General features: G+C 41.7%; 1 protein-coding gene across 1 annotated transcript in view; it reads right to left on the minus strand.

The window, feature by feature from the left end:
- Nucleotides 1-347: 347 nt before the first annotated feature.
- The window catches only part of npffr1l2 (neuropeptide FF receptor 1 like 2), a gene marked incomplete at both ends in the record, with an annotated part of 135330 nt that continues 114698 nt past the window's right edge, over nt 348-20979 (minus strand). The window contains 2 exons of the mRNA XM_079251713.1: nt 348-1341; nt 2093-2192. Of these exons, the coding sequence (XP_079107839.1) occupies nt 348-1341; nt 2093-2192 (1094 nt within the window). The remainder of the gene's footprint in view (nt 1342-2092; nt 2193-20979) is intronic.

The following is a 20979-nucleotide window of genomic DNA, read 5'->3' on the forward strand; positions in this document are numbered from 1 at the left end:
TTGATACTTTTCTGCTCCTCCATAGACTCAGTACAGTCGATTCTTCAGCTGACATGGAGAGATCATGTTTGTGATCCCTACAGTGACAGAGCTGATAACTGTGGTCTACATACTACAGGCTACATTACTGTCATGTTCGGCTCTAAGTGCCCACACACACAGTTACAATTGTCTTACTGTCATCCCAAATGTATTTCAGTTTGAACATTTGTAATTGTCTTCATAATTGTTATAATCATAATTGCTATAATCATAGTTGTTAGAATTGTATTTTCCTTAGGAGTACAGTGGCAATGCAGAGTGTTATGGCTTTGTTTAGGTTCCTTTCTTGTTAACAATATGAATACTCAGTTATCCCACGCATGATACACTGAAACTGCCAGTGAGCTAACCTTTTCTGAGGTTTCTCCACTACTGCTTTTCTTTTGTAGAGCTGCCATTTCTAAACCTTGATCTGAAAGACTTCTGCCTGAGTGAACCACCACACACCCCACTCTCGAGCCCCTATTCACTTCTGGTGTGTCACTCAGCTTGTTGTTGTTATGAACACGATTTCTCATTCCCAACACAAAGTTGTTGTGATTGTTAATATCATCTCTTAAATCCGTACCTTCACAAGGTCCTTGCGCAGACCTTTTTTTCCTGCCCCACTTTGCCATTTGACTTCTAAGATGCATGATGCAACAGAGAGACTTCGACTGGCAAACAGCCTGGAAGCCTTTCTTGAAGTTCTTGTTGTAGTAGCCGTAGACGATGGGGTTCACGCTCGAGTTGGAGAAAGCCAGCCAGTGGGCAAACGGGAAGATGTAGCTGGTCAGAAGGTCCAGTTGGTCCCTGTCCAAGCCTCCATAGTCTGCCATCATCATGAGAGTCCACAGCGGCAACCAGGACAGCATGAAAAGCAAAGCCACCACAACAAGCATCTTTATCACCTTTATCTTTTTGTTCGATATCATTGGCTGACCATGTCTTCTGATTCCTGCAACATTGGCCAGCTGTGGTTCTCTGTTTGCAACCACAGAGGAGCAGAGTTTCACTCCAATGCTTACGTACATTAGCGTGATGACTGTTAGGGGCGCCAGGTAGATATGGGCAAACAAAACTGCGGTGTAGACCCTCCTCATTTGAGGGTTGGCGAAGTTTTCGAAGCAGGTATACAAAGGCATTGGGTTGTTGAAATCATCATTGTACACCATGTAATGGTAAGGGACTTTCTCCACAGTAAGAGCCACTGCAGCTGGACACATGATCGCCAACGCCAGCACCCAGATTGTCACAATGGCTACCTTGGCAACAAGGATGGTCAGCTTGGGCTGTAGAGGATAGACTATACAACGAAACCTGCAGTAGATGAGTGACAAAAAGGGACAAAAAAATGTTATTAGCAGATAGATATAAATACTTATCATGGACAAAATAATAAAAATGCAGACAAGTAGTGCTTAATACTGGTATTGTTAGTTACTTGGACAGGCCAGCATGGTTATTTTCTTGTGTGTTTGGGAGCATTGCCCACTTCATAACCAATTTTGCCAAAACTTAAGCTGACAGATGTTCTGACAATGGACTCGATACAAGGAAGATGTCTTGGGCCTGTGGCTGCAAATAAGCTCAAAACATCAGCTCCTCACCACCATGCTTGACATTTGGTATTAGTGCTGTTAGTGCTGATGTTCTATGTTTGGGTTTTCTCCCATTGTGATAATGTGCTTTATGGGCAAACATGTGCACTTTGGTCTTGTCTGGTAAGAAAAACTACAAGTCCTACCTTACAAGTCTAAGCTACAGTGCTGTCTTCTTTTTAAGAGAAGAGGCTCTTCAACCCATCCAAACAAGCCATGATTATTTAATCCTTTGTCACTGAACTTTTGTATACTTTTACATTCACCGTGTTAACAGAGAGCTTTGGCTTGTTTTTGTTTCTCTGTGTTTTATGCAGTCTGACACAGTCAAATACTGTGTTTTATTGTTATTACTATGTCATAAAGAGATCAAAACAAGTAAAGTAGATATTTGTGGCTGACTCATTTTATCACTCACTAGTTAAATTATGTTGTGGTCTGTCAGGCGTCTGACCAGGTCATAAACTAACCTTTCAACAGCGATGGCTACCAGGGTGAAGACTGATGCAGATACAGACACACCCTGGATAAATCCACTCATCTTGCACACTGTGTTGGAGAAGGGCCAACCTGTGGAAGCAATGACAACAGACACTTAAACATCAAGCTGTTCGCTGCTACCTAAGTGGTAATACAAAAAAACTGTCTTCTTTGTTTTCTTTGAAAAGCTTATCAGTGACTTACAGCTGACATTCACTTGAATGCTACTTGGGATTATGATATAGCAAAGAAACATTTCAGCATCTTCAAGTTATTCATGTTCTACATTTTGCCTACGCATGTGTTGCCTTCTATGATGTTGAAAAATAAAAGCATATCAGTATTTGTTCCTTCCCACTTCTACTTCTGGCATTTCACCACTGACTTTTTTCACCTTTCCCTGTGTGCTGGTCACAGCTGAGCATGTTTGAGGGCAACTCTGATGCTCAATTAACACATCAGTAATGTTTGTAATGGAAAAGTGTGTCCAAACCTTTGACTGATGGGATTATTAGATAAAATCAAATCAGATTTAATTTATAGAGCAGTTTTATAAAGCAAATGTATACATGCATATACACACACATACACACAAACAGAAGGTATGTTCAGTTTTTCTTTTTTTTTTTTTTTTTTAATTCTTGTTTACTGGTTCTGAAAACACAGAACTCATGCAGGATCAAGTTCATGCAGAGCCTAATCTTGTAAACAGCCAAATACTTGGGTAACCCAGTCTGAGGGGGTTCTCTGACAGCCTATCAACTTTGATTCCCTACAGAGCATCCTTCTCCTTCCCTTTCGGCTTTGTCCCTTTCTCAAGGGGTCGCCACAGCGAATCACCTGCTTGAATCTATCTAATGCGAACCCCTGCATTTATCTGGGCTTGGGACCGACCCTCAGCAAACACTGGCTTGTGCCTCCCTCTAGGCTGCACTGTGGGGGACTTGAACTGACTCCCTGCAGAGCTTAATTGGAAAATTTTCCATGACAGCAGTCGACCAGAGCAGAACCCCCTATATAGACCCCTGCCACACCACGTCCTCTGCAGTGGTGCGTCTAATGCAAAGAAACAGGAGAGAAAAGCAAAGCAAAAAAGGAGAGCAATACAATGATAAGTACAGATAGTACAGCAGCTAATACAGCTCAGAGAAGCTAAGTCTGTCCTCCTGGGGAGTTCATAAGTGTCACCACACTAAAAATAAAAACATCTTAAGAAAAAAAAGCTTTTTCTTTTGTTATTAATTAAAACTGCATCCAGCCCTGCGATGGGCTGGCGAGCTGTCCAGGGTGTACCCTGCCTTTCGCCCAAAAGACTGCTGGGATAGGCTCCAGCTTCACCCTCGACCCTTCATTGGACTAAGTGGTTAGGATAATGAATGAAAGCAGCATCCAGCTGCAGCCAGTTAAGCTAAACAATTAAAATAAGAATGCAAGACAGGCAGTAAAATGTGGACAGTGTACCCCAACATGTGCATGGATGGAAGTTATTGTACATTTTGTGAAAATGTAGAACTCAGAGATTATATATATATATATATATATATATATATGTATATATATATATATATATATATATATATATATATATATATATATATATATATATATATATATATATATATATAAATGCTTTCATTTCACTTTAAAGCTCAGTGGAAGGAAACTGATCTCTGTTAAATCAGCTGATCAGTCTAATTGATCAGCCGTTGTGTGAAATCATTCCAAATCAAGCAGGCCTGCCTTCCCTCACAATCCAAATCTAAACTCCTGACACAAAGAGAGTGGATGAGGAGGAGAATGGTGCTTGAGACAATTGGCCAATCAGCAGTGCTAAACCAACAACTGGCATGGAGTGAGCTATAATAACAGGGTGGATTGTACCCTCTGTCGAAAGCATAATGTACAGTTTCATTGTGAGTAGAAACACTGAAGGCTCTATAGTGATTGAGGTCAGTTTATTTCTAAATGTGACATCACTGCTGTGAATAAATGAACTACGGTTGTTTTAGAATGTACATTGCAAAAACTGAAAGCTAAGTAAGAGTAACCTCTTAACAGTCACCCCCCAAAATGCCAAATGCGCCTGAAAAAGACATACCCAAATTAAATTCGATGCTGTTCTTGAACCCTTTGGAGTAGATTCAAAAGCATGGTCTCTTTATAAAGCTAACACTGCAAAGTTTTACCCTGAGCTTTCAGATTTCTTGTAACTGTAACCAGCCTAAAGTTATTGAAGTTGGAACACAAGGAAATTTCAGTTTTTTTCCCTCGTCTGAATTTCTCTTCTACTTTGTCAACATGCTGCACATGGAGAGATGGAGATATGGACTGGAAAATCAGATGGAGCTGTAGCATGAAGCCTTTCCTATGACAAGTTAAAATTTGGTGACAATAGCAGCCACAATTATTATTCTATGAGGGTTTTACTGTAAGTATGTTCATGCGCTCCCCAAAGTGGCCATTTGGAGTCTCCAAATGGCCACTTTGGATATTCCATCTTCAATAAGCTATAACTCCAGAACACTCCAGACAACATACAGTCATCAATAAGACTCTAATGAAAGGTGGCATCAAGAGGAATCTTGTTGTATATTCATATTTACTATCAGTTTTATTGAAAATCACCATATGATGCATAAACACACTAAAAGCTTATTTTTTCTAATGTGCATTATAATAAAAGAGTCAGAATAAGTTTTACGGTCATCATTTATATATATATATGTAAACAATATAATGCCATGTATGTAATGTAAACAAAATGTAATAATAAAAACACCATAACATAATACAATTTACATATTTTCATTAGTTTTGAACTACTGTCTGATAAAGAGTGTTTGTAAAAGTAAAGTAAAAAAGCAGGAGAGCAGAATATGTAGCTGCTATGATGAGGAGGGGTCCTGGTGGTCTGAAGGGCAGGAATGTAGGCTTCCTCTGGAAGGAGCTGGTCCTTCTTCATCTGAAGAGCTGCTGGGTTTCCACTCAGAATCAGATGACAGACTAATAAGGAGAAACAAGACGTTTTTATCCCACATTAGTACTGCGACTGTAATAAGTTTATGTTCTAACTGACGCGCATCCCTGCACGCATGCGAACACGAAGTATGAAAGCGGCTCACACAAAATCAGCAGCAGCTTATTTTTTTCTTTCTATGGTTTTGTATTTATGAACAAATGTTTACAACTGGAAGAAAATAGAGGTGTTGAACCGCTGCGTCTCTTTCATCGCTGCTCTTTTTGCTTTCACGCACACTCGGACTGAACAAAACCCGCATGAACGGTTCCCCCGGTCCGGGGTCTGACGTTTCAGAGCCGAGACCCCAAGTTTTCTAACAAACCAGGTCTCACATCTTTAGCAGACCAAACAGAACCACTGTAAATACGCAAACAGTAAGAAACAACGGAAAGAAAACAACGCGGGCGCCCCCACCCCTCCTTTGAGTACACATATGCTTATCTTTTTAAAGGTAAGATAATTCTCAGTTTTTATGCCAGAGAATTCCTCTTGTTTTAAGAGCATTTTTACTCATTTTGGGAAGTCTTGACAAGCCAAATTTTCTTGTTCTGTTGGCTGATAATTTATCTTTTTTTAAGCAACATTTACCAAATTTTTGGATATTTTTTTCTTGTTTTTTAAGGCTGAGTTTTTGCAGTGTACATTCCATTTGCTGATGAAAGGGGGGGTCTTACAGAAAAAGTTTGGGAACCACTAGTCATAAACCACTGGCCTTTTTGCACTTTTTCTCATTTTCTCCATTTTAAAATGTATGGAGTACCACGAAAAACAAAAAAGCAACGGACTGTTGATCAGATGGTACCCACGCAAAGATAGCTTGGGTCCTCAATCGCATTAGACATTCAAATCTGCAAAATGTTGTCCCTTCTTTGGTTTAGTCTGCTGTCACACTGTATTTGAGAGTGAATTGAACTACCTGGACTACATTACACAGTTACAACTTTTGAGGCAATATCCCACAAAACAACCACCAGTAAAAAAGAAAGAAGATCGGTCTCATCCAGTAGCCAGGACAGAAAATCACTCATTAACCAAGAGTAAACCATGACGCGGCACCACAAAGCATCAGACTAGATGGTGTGTTTACTTTCACCCTGCAATTAAACTACACCGGAGTTCACTTGCAAATGAACCACCACCCTTTATTTTCAAGTTTTTGAGTGCAAATGAGCATTCACACAATTCCAAAACAAAAAGTACACTTCCTGGAAGCAGTCCAAGGTAAAGCCAACCAAACAGAGCCAGTATGAATCTGCCCCAAGGTTGCTGGCAAGAACCTCTATGGAAATGTGTTTTGCTGTCTCAGCTGTTACCCAATGATAACTTTTATCTTTCGCTTCTTTGTGCCACCTAGTTACTGCTGGCGTTTTTGTCTGTCTTCTATGGGAAAGGACATCGGTTATTCAAATATGCCCAGAACATGGTGCTGTATGATCCACAAGACATGGAAGCATTGTTTGGCAGTCTGGGGGCGTATTGGGTGTCCTTAGGCACAGCAGATAGGAAAATTGACATTTAAACATTACATATAAAGTTGTTTTATGGTCTGTGATGGTTGATCTCATGAAATGCTCTGACAGTGTTTGATTTAAATTAATTTTTGTTTTTGAATGGAAATGAGAGATAAAAAACTCAGTTTTTTAACTTTATGACAGTCTCATTTACAGAATGCATCTCAAATAAAGATTGTTTTCCTCTTGGTGTGTGTTCAAGTTAACACAGTGCAAGTCACTGCAAGAGACCAGAGAGCGGAATGTACAAGAGAAGGAATAAGCTTCAAAGTTGTTGTAAAACTTTTATAGATATGCAATATTGTCCAATAATAATATTAATCTCCATCTCCATCTTCTGCCGCTTATCCGGGGTCGGGTCGCGGGGGCAGCAGCCTAAGCAGGGAAGCCCAGACTTCCCTCTCCCCAGCCACATTTGCCAACTCTGCGGGGGGGATCCCGAGGCGTTCCCAGGCCAGCCGAGAGATGTAATCCCTCCAGCGTGTCCTGGGTCTTCCCCGGGGTTTCCTCCCCGAGGGACGTGCCTGGAACACCTCACCAGGGAGGTGTCCAGGAGGCATCCTGACCAGATGCCCGAGCCACCTCAACTGGTTCCTCTCGATGCGAAGGAGCAGCGGCTCTACTCTGAGCCCCTCCCGGATGACTGAGCTCCTCACCCTATCTCTAAGGGAGAGCCCGGCCACCCTGCGGAGGAAACTCATTTCAGCCGCCTGTATACGAGATCTCGTTCTTTCGGTCACGACCCACAGCTCATGACCATAGGTGAGGGTAGGAACGTAGATCGACTGATAAATCGAGAGCTTCGCCTTCTGGCTCAGCTCCTTCTTCACCACGACAGACCGGCGCAGAGCCCGCATTACTGCAGACGCCGCACCGATCCGTCTGTCGATCTCACGCTCCATCCTTCCCTCACTCGTGAACAAGACCCCAAGATATTTAAACTCCTCCACTTGAGGCAGGACCTGACTCCCGACCCGGAGAGGGCAATCCACCCTATTCCGGCTGAGGACCATGGTCTCAGATTTTGAGGTGCTGATTCCCATCCCAGCCGCTTCACACTCGGCCGCGAATCGCTCAAGCGAGAGCTGGAGATCACGACCAGACGAAGCCAACAGGACCACGTCATTCGCAAAAAGCAGGGACCCAATCCTGAGGCCACCAAGTCGGATCCCCTCAACCCCTCGGCTGCGCCTAGAAATTCTGTCCATATAAGTTATGAACAGAATCGGTGATAAAGGGCAGCCTTGGCGGAGTCCAACCCTCACCGGAAACGAATCCGACTTACTACCGGCAATGCGGACCAAGCTCTGACACCTGTCTTACAGGGACCGGACAGCTCGTACAAGGGGGTCCGCTACCCCATACTCCCGGAGTACCCCCCACAGGAGCCCCCGGGGGACACGGTCGAATGCCCTCTCCAGGTCCACAAAGCACATGTAGACTGGTTGGGCAAACTCCCATGCCCCCCCCAGGACCCCAGAGAGGGTATAGAGCTGGTCCACTGTTCCGCGACCAGGACGAAAACCACACTGCTCCTCCTCAATCCGGGATTCGACTATCCGGCGGACCCTCCTCTCCAGGACCCCTGAATTGACCTTACCAGGGAGGCTGAGGAGTGTGATTCCCCTGTAATTGGAACACACCCTCCGGTCCCCCTTCCGGGGACCACCACCCCAGTCTGCCAATCCAGCGGTACTGCCCCCGATGTCCACGCGATGCTGCAGAGGCGTGTCAGCCAGGACAGCCCCACAGCATCCAGAGCCTTAAGGAACTCCGGGCGGATCTCATCCACCCCCGGGGCCTTGCCGCCAAGGAGCTTTTTGACCACCTCAGCGACTTCAGCCCCAGAGATAGGAGAGTCCACCCCTGAGTCCACCAGCTCTGCTCCCTCATGGGAAGGAGGAGGTCTTCGAAGTATTCCCTCCACCGACCCACAACGTCCCGAGTTGAGGTCAGCAGCTCCCCATCTCCACTGTACACAGTATTGATGGAGCACTGCTTCCCCCCCCTGAGCCGCCGGATGGTGGACCAGAATCTCCTCGAAGCCGTCCGGAAGTCTTTCTCCATGGCCTCGCCGAACTCCTCCCATGCCCGAGTTTTTGCCTCGGCAACGGCCGAAGCCGCATGCCGCTTAGCCCGCCGGTACCCATCAGCTGCCTCCAGAGTCCCACAGGCCAAGAAGGCCCGATAGGACTCCTTCTTCAGCTTGACAGCATCCCTCACTGCTGGTGTCCACCAACGAGTCCTGGGATTACCGCCACGACAGGCACCAACGACCTTGCAGTCACAGCTCCGGCTGGCCGCCTCAGCAATAGAGGCACGGAACACAGCCCATTCGGACTCAATGTCCCCCGCCTCACCCGGGACATGGTTGAAGCTCTGCTGAAGGTGGGAGTTGAAGCTCGCTCTGACAGGGGACTCAGCCAGACGTTCCCAGCAGACCCTCACAACACGTTTGGGCCTGCCAGCTCTGACCGGCTTCCTCCCCCACCATCTGAGCCAACTCACCACCAGGTGGTGATCAGTTGACAGCTCCGCCCCCCTCTTCACCCGAGTGTCCAAGGCATGTGGCCGTAGGTCCGACGATACGACTACAAAGTCGATCATTGAACTGCGGCCCAGGGAATCCTGATGCCAGGTGTACATATGGACACTCTTATGCTGGAACATGGTGTTCGTTATGGACAATCCATGACGAGCACAGAAGTCCAACAACAAAACACCATTTGGGTTCAGAGGGGGGGGACCATGCCTCCCAATCACTCCCCTCCAGGTCTCACTGTCATTGCCCACGTGAGCATTGAAGTCCCCCAGCAGAACAATGGAGTCCCCAGAAGGAGCACCCTCCAGCACTCCCTCCAAGGACCCCAGAAAGGGTGGGTACTCTGAACTGCTGTTCGGCGCATAAGCACAGACAACAGTCAGGACCCGTCCCCCCACCCGGAGGCGGAGGGAAACTACCCTTTCATCCACCGGGGTAAACCCCAACGTGCAGGCACCAAGCTGGGGGCTGATGAGAATGCCCACACCTGCTCGGCGCCTCTGGTGAGAGGAGGCAACTCCAGAGTGGAAGAAGGTCCAGCCCCTCTCGAGGGTACTGGTTCCAGAGCCCAAGCCATGCGTCGAGGTGAGTCCAACTATATCTAGTCGGAACCGCTCAACCTCGCGCACAAGCTCAGGCTCCTTCCCCACCAGAGAGGTGACGTTCCACGTCCCTAGAGCCAGCTTCTGCAGCCGGGGATTGGACCGCCAGGGTCCCCTGCCCTTGCTGCCGCCCAGCTCACATTGCACCCGACCCCTACGGCTCCTCCCGCAGATGGTGAGCCCACGGGAGGTGGGGCCCATGTAACCCTTTCGGGCTGAGCCCGACCGGGCCCCATGGGCGAAGGCCCGACCACCAGACGCTCGCTCTCGTACCCCGCCTCCAGGCCTGGCTCCAGAGGGGGGTCCCGGTAACCCGCGTCCGGGCAAGGGAACATTTTTGCCCAGGTTTGTCATCGTCATAGGGGTCTATGAGCCGTGCTTGGTCTGGTCCCTCCCCTAGACACCTGTTTGCCATGGGTGACCCTACCAGGGGCATAAAGCCCCCGACAACATAGCTGCTAGGATCTTCGGGACGCACAAACCCCTCCACCACGATAAGGTGACGGCTCAGAGAGAGGTAATATTAATCATTATTATTAATAATATTATTATCCTTTTGTTTAGTGTGAACAGTGCTTCTTGAATTGTTTGTTTTTTATTCTTGAAAAGGTAGCACTCCTGAATTTTGTTGTATGTAACAATGACTGAAATAATCCTGTCTTTTGTCGCCATGGGAGGCGTTAAAAACTCTCTTGCGGGGCTGTTTGGAGGAACTCTCACAGAAAGAAAACCTCTCAGTTGTTCCCAGTTTAACCCCAGGACTTGCAAGGCTGTTAAACCACCATAAGATCTATTTTCTCAATAGTTTCTTTCTTTAAACCTTAATAACAAAAGTTCTTGTAGTCTTGCCCCTTTTTGCTGTTGCTTAACTTTGCAGGCAGCTTCTTCCCAGTAGTAAAACTAAACTTTCCCCACAGTGTTCCAGTGGGATATAAGGTCAGGACTCTGATAGTTACTTTTACTGCACGGTCCATCTTTGCTTTTGTGTTGCTGGATGTGGATGGATGGCTGTATCCTCCTGGCCTTGTGCCATGAATGCCTGCTTAGTTCAGTGTGCAGCATTCGATGCAAGGTGAATCCACTGCAGATGGCTGCAGATCAGCTCAAGACCATTTTCCCCCCCCATAATCAGTAACAAACCTTCTGGTTTTGTTCTTGCCAAGTTTATTTTCAGCACTATAAGTAAAAAAAAAAAAAAAAAAAACATTTTAAGACCATGAAAACAAAATATCCTTGTACTAGCCATTGTGGAAAAAGAGCAACTTAAATTTTTATTTTGGGTCATCAAGTAGAAAGTGCTTTCATATAGCATGATTTTTTTTTTTTTTCATTATGTGAAACCATTGTTTAATACAGTTAACATCAGACAATGACATATGACAAACACTAATATGGAAACATAAACACGTTTGGTCAAAACTAAGAATTTCAAGTGTTTATTTTTTTTTTTGTTGTTTTTTTTACATACAAAAGGTTTGTGTTTCTTGACAAATTGAAACTCAAAAATCTCAGCCAAAGTTTCCAATATTTAATTAAAATTAATTAAATAAGCTTATAGCAACAGTCGCTGTGTTTCCATTACATTGTTTTGCAAAATAAAAGAATTTGTAAATTTCGACAACAACTGTGATTTGCAGGTGTTTCCATTGAACGGTGTTTAGCGCATAAGCAGCAATGCTCGTGAAATCTCGTCCGGCTGATGAGATTTTATGAGAATTGCAGCTTATTAAAGGTGGCCACGTAGTGTTATTCTGGGGTTTTCTACTTGCTGGGTTTTTTTTTTTGTTTGTTTTTTTTTGTCTTGTCCAGCATTTAAGCAAGCAGACTGATGTTCTGGATGCTGTGTTCTGCTGAGCAAATTTATTTTGCCAAGGGGAACTTTTATAGATGTAATGATCCCCTTGTATTTCTTGATTCTTATTTTATTTTCCTATTTGTTTTGGATAATAGTTTGTATTACAGAGTTTATGCTGCTGCATAAACTCCTTTATTTTCTTAACTAAAACTCTGAAATTTGCTTTTGTTTGTTCAACATCGGGCAATCTTAACTGGAAATTATTTAGTCATGACCCCCCCACACATTATGTGCGGGGACACAAAAATGCAAAAAAGAAGTTTCCATTAGAATTCTGCATTATATATTTTTATGTTAAACTGTCTGAAAAACCAACTTATGAGAACGCAAAATTTTTTAATGATATTTGAGACTTTGGATGTCCACACTATTCCATAACCCGTCATTTACTATTTAGCCGACTATATAGTGAACTCATTCTGTTGGCGATTTTCACACAAAGCTGATTAACTTTTCGTGACCAATGACTGTCACCATGGCAATCACCACACGTTATTCCAAATCCAATCTATATATATATATATATGTTTATATATATATATATATATATATATATATATATATATGTTTATATATATATATATATATATATATATATATATATATATATATATATATATATATATATATATATATATATATATGTATATATATATATATATATATATATATATATGTATATATATATATATATATATGTATATATATATATATATATATATATATATATATATATATATATATATATATATATATATATATATATATATATATAGTATTCTATTCCTTGTTACATTTAATCAATAAATAAGGATACAAAATGAACGAAATGTAGCTTTTTTTTTTAACTTGCTTCAGTGTTGCAGCTCCCTCCCGCAATGAATTGTAGTAATAATAATAATGATAATAATAATAATACACTTTTCTGGATGCTCAAGATCACCTTATAAGAGTAGATCAATGAAACCATACATAAATAAAACAATGATAATCAGAGAAAGTGGGAAATGTCACAGAGAATATGCCAGTTTGAACAGATGTGTTTTTGAGTCAGAGTTACGGAGATCAGGGGGGGAGGGAGTTCCAGAGATGTGGGGCAGAGCAGCTGAATGCTTGGCTCCCCATGGTAGCAAGGCGGGGGCAGACGGTGAGCTATGTGGAGGATCTTAGAGAGTGGACTGGTATGTTGACGTGTAGAAGGTGAGAAAGATAGGGAGGGGTGACATTGTGGATGGCCTGCTATGTGAACAGCAGGATTTTGTGGTGAACGCAGTAGGTGACAGGGAGCTAATGGAGCTGCTGCAGGACAAGGGTGATGTGATGGGTAGATGGTAGGGGTGGGAAAATTTAATGGAAAAATCAGAAATCGGGATTTTTTTTCTTCACAATTTTAAAATCGATTTTGTTTTTCAAATAAATAAAATGAATGTACTATAAAGTTTTTGTCATTTTTATTGTTTTGTTTTGATCTTTTTCCTCATCTGCTTGAGCATTATAGCAGCAGAATGATGGTCTGGCTACTGCATTGTGTTTTTCCTAATTGAAATGAAGAAAAATAACGAGTAAAAAAAAAATTCTTATATTTTTTTTTTTGTTTTTAATCTACAAAGATCAACAATATCGAAGAATTGTGAGAATCGCAATTTAAATCGAATCGGCACCCAAAAAAAACGGAATCGAATTGGGACAAAAGCACATCGTCACACCCTAGTGGATGGGGTTGCTGTGGAGACCCAGCCTGCAGCACTCCAAACCAGTTGAAGTTTATGGACGGATTTTTGTGCAAGCCCGAACAGAAGGGAGTCGCAGTAGTCAACACTGGAAGTAACAAGACTGTGGATAAGTATGGCGACAGAGTGAGCGGTTAGGGAGGGGTTGAGGTGGTTGATATTGCGGAGGTGAAAGTATGTTAACCAGGTTATGTTGTTGATATATGATGTAAAAGACAGAGTGTTGTCGAGGATGACACCCAGACTCTTTACCTGAGGGGAGGGAGAGATGGAACAGTCATCAATGGGGATGCAGAAACTATCAGATTTAGAAAGGGTAGATTTAGTGCATATTAATAACATTTCTGTTTTGCTGTTGTTTAATTTAAAAAAAAAAAAAAAATGAGGTGAACCAGGGCTTAAATTCTTAGAGACAATCTGTGAGGGAGGATGGTGGGAAGGTGGAGTTTGGCTCGGTGGAAACATAGAGCTGGGTATCATCCACATAGCAGTGAAAATGGGTGTGATGTTTTCTGAAGATACAACTGAGGGGGAGGAGGAAGATGATGAACAACAGTGGTCCCTCGATGAAATGTGTGCGGACCAAGAGGTATGATTTGACCTAGCCGAGGGGGGTGTGGGTGATGCAGATGGAGGAAAGTCTAGCCAGGAGAATGGAGTAGGAAATGGTGTCAAAGGCTGCACTCAGATTGAAGAGGATCAGGATGGATAGGAGACGGGAACCAGCTGCCAGGATGAGGTCATTAGTGATTGTGAGTAATGCGGATTCAGTGCTATAGACTGGGTGGAAACCAGATTGAAAATGTTCGTACAGATCGTTGTGGGTTAGATGGGCTTGGAGCTGAGAGGACACTACTTTTTTCAGGATTCTTTAAATACATGGGAAATTGGAGATGGGACAGAGGATGTTGAAATTGCTGGGATCCAGACCAGGTTACTTAAGTATAGGTGCGATGACAGCTGTTTTTAACAATGAGGGAACCAGTCCAGTAGTGAGGGAGGAGTGAATGATGTGCGAAATGAGAGGTGCCAATGACTGATGCTTTGACAAGGATGGTGGGGTGGGGGTGTAATCGACAGGTGGATGATTTGGATTTTCTCATTAGTTCAACGATGGCGTGACGAGGGGAAGAGCGAATGCAGACGGGGAGAGGGAAGGAGGCACAGGGGGAAATATTGCTGGTGGATTATGAGAGATCTTCGGAACAAGCTGTTGATGGATATTCTGGATTTCGAAGGGAAAAATGAAATCAGACAGTCACAGAATACAGAGGAGGCTATGTGTGAAGGAAGCAGGGTCAGGTGGTTGGGGGTCTATATTGACCCATCTAGTGACCATCGATACAAACTACTCTTCAAAATGCATTGTGTGTAATTATGAGAGCACTACTTTTTTCTCTCTGGACATTTTGACACGACATGAAAATGGTGTCATTACAGTATAGGACACTATATAGTAATGGACATTGTGGACATTTGGACACAGCCTAGACCTTTTGGGCCAAAGTCTTCCAGGTTATAGATGTTTCACTACTGCAACACACCTGATTCAAATCATGGGTCATTAGCCCCTAAAAGCCCAAACAAAGAACTGGGGCCAAAAGTCAAGTTTTTTTAAAATGTGAAGTGTCTATTTTGCCCTTTGACAAAATCTGAATAAAAAAAAAAAAAATATATATTACTTTTATTTTACCATTTATTCTCAAGTGATTGATCAAAATGATTATAGCATAGTTTTCTGCATCCTGGAATATATTACTGGAAAGGACACAAGTAACAGATTGTATCCAACAGGGTTTTGAGCAAAGTTTCTACCATAAAGTGATGCAAAAAGTCTGAGAAACGGCACACAATGTGATACCATCAGCTTCACAAGGTTAAGAGACTTGTGGAGACACAAGCCATTGGTAAACCATTTAATGTGAACCAGTTACTGCAGCAGGTAGACATTAAACCCCTGCAGAACATGGCTCGAAAGGTGCCGCGTTGGTGATCCCTGCACTAAAACATGCCAGTGAGGGGTCACCGAGGACCAGGGTTGAGAAACGCTGTGTTATAACAGGGTGTGTCATAAAAATGGAAACTTATTGTAGATTCTGGCCCTTTTTAAAAAAAAAAAAAAAACCTAAAAATAATAATAATGTTTGATAGAAAGTGTTTAAGGATTATGTCATTTAACAGTATTTTTTTCATTCAAACATTCAAATGAGGAGAAACTTAAAATTATTGCGTCTCAGTGTACAATTACCATATGAAGAATTATTCTGATTTTATTTTTCACATCCAGTATCCTCTCTTTGTTTACATGACAAATGTTTCAATGAATAGACACACCGTCTTTGAAGGAGAAAAATAAAGACCATGAAAAACAAATACTGCATCACCATGGTTTTGGCATGCTGCGCACACAGTTGATAATTAGCTCAGAGGAGATAACTGGAGGTTTATCGTGCTCACCACGGTGCTGAAATAGCTGCGACGCTTACAACGCTGCAGGAAAGGTGCCTTCTTCTAATAAAAGGTCCAAACATTAGGGTCACAGTAGACGTGAGAGCACATGAACACAGTAAGGGGGCAAATTTGTCTAGAAATCTACAACATTCTGCAAAAAAATGTAGAATCACCACACCTAAAGGGAAAACCATGCTTTTATTATGAGTTGAATAAAATGTATATTTTCATGACATGAGGCTATTTTATCAAACATTTCATATAAATAAAATGATAAAATAACAACTGGTGGCATTTTCTCAAGTCAAAAGAAAAAATTGACTGAATTACCTTGTAACTAGCATTCATAAGGCAAATGACTGCTCCTCCTAGCTGCCGGGGCTTCTAATAAATCTCTTTGGGACCAATTCAATTGTTAAAGATCAGACAGTTCCAGAGTGGCCACGTTCACATGGGAGCTTTTTTTTTATTCCTCTTTATTTCATAAGAAAAGGTAAATCTGCTATAAACTGATGAAAACTCATCATGTACACTCTTTATAAATTTAATTTCAAAGTAAGTGGCTGGTTTATTTGCATTTTAAATCCGAATTCATTAATTTATCTGTCATGTAAATGTTAATTCCCCTCTAAGTTAATTCCCGTCCCGATGACACACATACATCGCTTGGTGCTGCCTCCTGTCTTCAGGACTCTTTCTTCCTTCTCCTCCTCAGCAGCTGAAAACAAGTGGAGTAGTATATTTGTGTCAAGTTGGTAATTCAAACTTATAACCAAAATAAGGGGGAAACTTGTACTTATTGTGTAGTTTTTCATGTTATGACCGAAAAGATGAGAAGCAGGAAGCAGTTATTTCCGGTAGATGTAAGTTTGTCACCTCCACTCTCTGTCCAATCAGAACCCTTCCCAACCCACCAATCTAAAGCGGAAATAAATAATGACATGTTTCCATGTAAACCTCAATGCAGGAGAACACTATTTGGAATTATTTAATTCTGATTTATTAATTCTAAATAAAAAAACATTACGTGATCGTTGCCCGTGTCCCAACAGAGCAATTTGTTCTAAGACTGCCGGCACATTCACAAATGTTCTAAACTGGGATCCAAACATTTCAGCTACCAGACCCCTCTCAATAGAACCAGTTCCCAGATGGAAAGTCGTCACACTGTCTACTTTTATTTAGGTTTCAAACGTTTGTTTTGATTAAGTTATTGGCAGAGCTAGTTTGGTGACTGTTAATCATCATTTTAGTGATTATAACTGGACAATGAATCAAATGTAAGTTGAACTGTCTGTAAAAATGCCTTGAGATTTCTTTGTTGTGCATTGAATTAAAAATGGTTACAGACATTAATGAGCTGCTCTTAACTCCAGCATGCGAGCTGTTAGCTGAAATTAGAGGCGAACTACCCACAATCCTGGACAGTTGGGTTTGAGTTACAGCATTCGTGTCATGGTTGTTGATTTGGTTCAGTTGACAAGAACATCGGATGCAGCTGTGTAAGAAACTAAAGAAAAAGAGGTGTTTTGACATCATTTACTTCACTTACTGGACATTTTTATACTTAAAGGTACTGACTTCAACATGCTTTTCATTCATCTGTAAAAAAAAAGTTAGCAGTTCTAGTCTGAAACAAGTGAAAGCTGTGAACAAACATCGACTCATACTTTGATCAAATCTCTGTTTTTACTTGTGCACAAGGACATGTACTTTTCTTCTTTCAACATCTAACCGCTGAGTCTGAACTCAGTGAGAAAAGGAGAGGACATACAAATCTTACATTTCCTGTGGTTCTTTCAGAAATTGTAACAAAAATGGAGGAAAATTGCCCTTCAAGTCTCTGACAACAAAATAATTTAACTTCACATTTTTATAAGAATTGTAACTAAAAGTAAGATTTGAAGTGCTTTGAAAATTAAACCCAGGATTTGATAATAAAGTCAATCTCTTTTTTTGTTGGCGTGGGCGGTCAGGGTATTTTTAAACATTAAAATAATTGCTAACATTTATCTTTGCATGACATGACTTCCTCTTGAGTAACGATGGACAAAAGCTCAGTGCTGCTCTCCTCTGCGGTAAAGAGTTCTTCTAAACCCCTGCCATTGCAGATTTGAGAAAAAAAAAACAACTTTTCTGCGGGTAAATGGCCCCACTTCTTCTGCTGAAAGTGAATTAGTCACCTGCCCCCCACGGGGCTTTACCCTGTGTGGAAAGGTTCATAAAACACCTTAGCGACTGCAATTTAATACAGAGTATAAAAAAAACAAGTTGCTTCCAGTCAGCTACAGAAACACACAGTTTGATCAAAGAAGATGTCAAAATGATAGAAAAATGAAAGCAAAATGTCTGAAAAAATAACAATAAAAAAAAATTAATACAAAAACAATTAGACACAAGCAAAAGTTTGTGATTGAATGATAAGACAGCCAAATGTAAACATCATTAAAACTTAAACAGAAAAAAACAAGTTTAGTCAAAACACAGAGATGATTGGACCAAAGTGATGGATGATAAATCTGAAATGGCCAAGGCGATGATGCCAGGACTTTAACTGAGTGACACCATAAAAAAAGATTAACAGGACTTATCATTAGCTGTCGGCTCCAGGAGCCTGTTGTATTAACTATCCAAGTCTTGTCAGAGCATCCAGGATTAATTGGTTTCATAAATGCCATGTCAGGCTGAGGAGGAGCAACTAAACCAAGCCAGGAGTAACTCATTCTGACTGAGTGTTCAATGCTGTCTTCAAAGGATCGCAAGGTCGATCACACACTACTTAATGCTGAAATGGAAAAGCTGCTGATCCTTACTCTAAAACCTTACAACCATTTAATGTCACCTTGGTTCATGAATAAATCAATCTTAATTAGATTTAACTTCATTTTACTTCATTCCAAGTGAGCAAGGTTTTGTGTTCGATGTAAATGAAACCACAAAAGCTGAAGGGAGTGCATGTTGGTAAAAACACATTCTGAAGTGTTGGATTGAAGTTTGCATCATTAGTTTAAGGGAACTGAAGATATTTCTTCCATTTGCTAATGTTAATCTTAAAAAATAAAAAAGGTGCTCAATTTATGTTACAGGTTGTTACTTATTACATAATATCTAATCTATCTCATTACATAATATCTAATCTATCTCATTACATAATATCTAATATGCCAAAATGGAAAGAAATGGCTGTAACTTTGGAAGTAACAGAAGCGTTGTACCTTCTGTCGGAGTGGTAACTTCTGTATCTTATAACATGCAGTCTGGACACCTTTCAAATGCATGCTTGGTAACTTTCTCCTGTTAATGCACTGGATTAAGTAATTAAATCTGAATCATAAATAGCCATTTTTTTAAAGAACAAGTATTTGTCATATGTTATTACATCTGATTCAAAATGCCAGCAGTACGTCATATGTTATAGACGGTCGTATTTATTTAGATTGCTTTGGATCTGGATATCCCCTCCCCTGTTTTATTTAATCCGTTTTAACCACCTAAGATATGGGATCTCATTTGGTGTTAACACTACAGTTGTTTTGTGATTTGTTGCAAACTGTTTCTTTTAATGCCAAAATATTGATACAAAGTTTAATTGTTTTTACCAGAGATCTGCGACAATTTTCAGCACTGTGGCCTCACAGCAAGAAGGTTGCTGGTTCGATCCATATTTCTCCAGTTTTAGCCTCTCTTCATTGGCTGCCTGTTGAATCTAGAATAGAATTTAAAATCCTTCTCCTTACATATAAAGCCCTCCACAACCAGGCACCACTATATATCAAAGACCTCATAGTTCCTTATTTACCAACCAGAGTACTTCATTCCCAGACTGCAGGCTTACTTGTGGTTCCTAGAGTCTCAAAGAGCCGAGCAGGAGGCAGAGCCTTTGGTTATCAGGCCCCTCTCTTATGGAATAAGCTCCCAGTTAGTGTTAGGGAAGCAGACACCCTCCCCACCTTTAAGACTAGGCTGAAGACTTATCTCTTTGATAAGTCCTATAACTAGGGATGGTTAGCATCCCTTAGTTATGCTGCTATAGGTTTAGACTGCTGAGGGACATTTCCTGATACAATGAGCTTCTCTTTCTCTCTCTCTCTCTCTTTATCTCTCTTATCCCCCAATAACAGTGTTGCATCATTAACATGTATGTCTCCTGTCAGCAGGTCTCCCTGGCCGGGAGTAGCGGTTCCTGTTGTCTGTTGTCTTTCTGTCCTCTTCCCCCCACACAGCAGAGGCAGATGGCTGCCTGTCCTTGAGCCGGGTTCTGCTGGAGGTTTCCTTCCTGTTAAAAGGGAGTTTTTTCCTTCCCACTGTTGCCAGTGTGCTTGCTCAGGATGGGAGATTGAGTTGGATCTTCCAACTCAATCTGTTGGTTTCCTTATATACACTCTCAAAAATAGAGGTACAAGATAAGGACATTTCTGTACCTATAGGTACATTTTAAAGAAATGTTCTCTCAAAAGTACTGGTCTTTAAGAGACCAGAAGCACACCTTCAGAGTACGAAAAAGGGTTCAAAGTGACATAAAGTACAAATTTGTACCATTTTGACCATAAGGGTACCTGCAGCATTGAAAAATGTAATGTTAATGGCTGTAATGTTACAAACTGGAGCAGAGTTGAGTGATGACAGTAGTACTACTTAACAGTCATTTACTACACCAGACAATGAAGGTCAGATGCTGCAAACTAAGTGTATGTCTGGTCAGTATTTTGAGTTTTTAAAGATTATTTCTAGATTAAAGATAAGATAATATTGCTAAGTGGCATGGACCAGGCCTAATCCTGTGAAAACATAAAAAAACATAACTTGATAAGGTGAGGTTGAACTTGATAAGGTACAAAAATAGACCAGAACTGAAGGGTACAGAAATGTCTCTCAAAGAGTACACCCCCAGCGACAAGCATTTGTATCTTTTTAGGTACAAGCTGGTACCTCTATTTTTGAGTGTGTAGGCTGTTATGAATTGGTTTCATTATGTTTTTTGTTTTTTTTGTTTTTTCCTGTCTGTAGATGGCATTGTCGTGATTTGACGCTATATAAATAAAGTTGAATTGAATTGAATTGAATTGAATCCTTGGCTGGGGCAAGGTTTGGTCAGTGGCCTATCTGTGTGGAGTTTGCATGTTCTACCGTTCTCTCCGGGTACTACGGCTTCCTCCCACCGTCCAAA

The sequence above is a fragment of the Telmatherina bonti genome, assembly GCF_933228915.1.
Source record: "Telmatherina bonti genome assembly, chromosome: 13".
NCBI classification, from domain to species: domain Eukaryota; kingdom Metazoa; phylum Chordata; class Actinopteri; order Atheriniformes; family Telmatherinidae; genus Telmatherina; species Telmatherina bonti.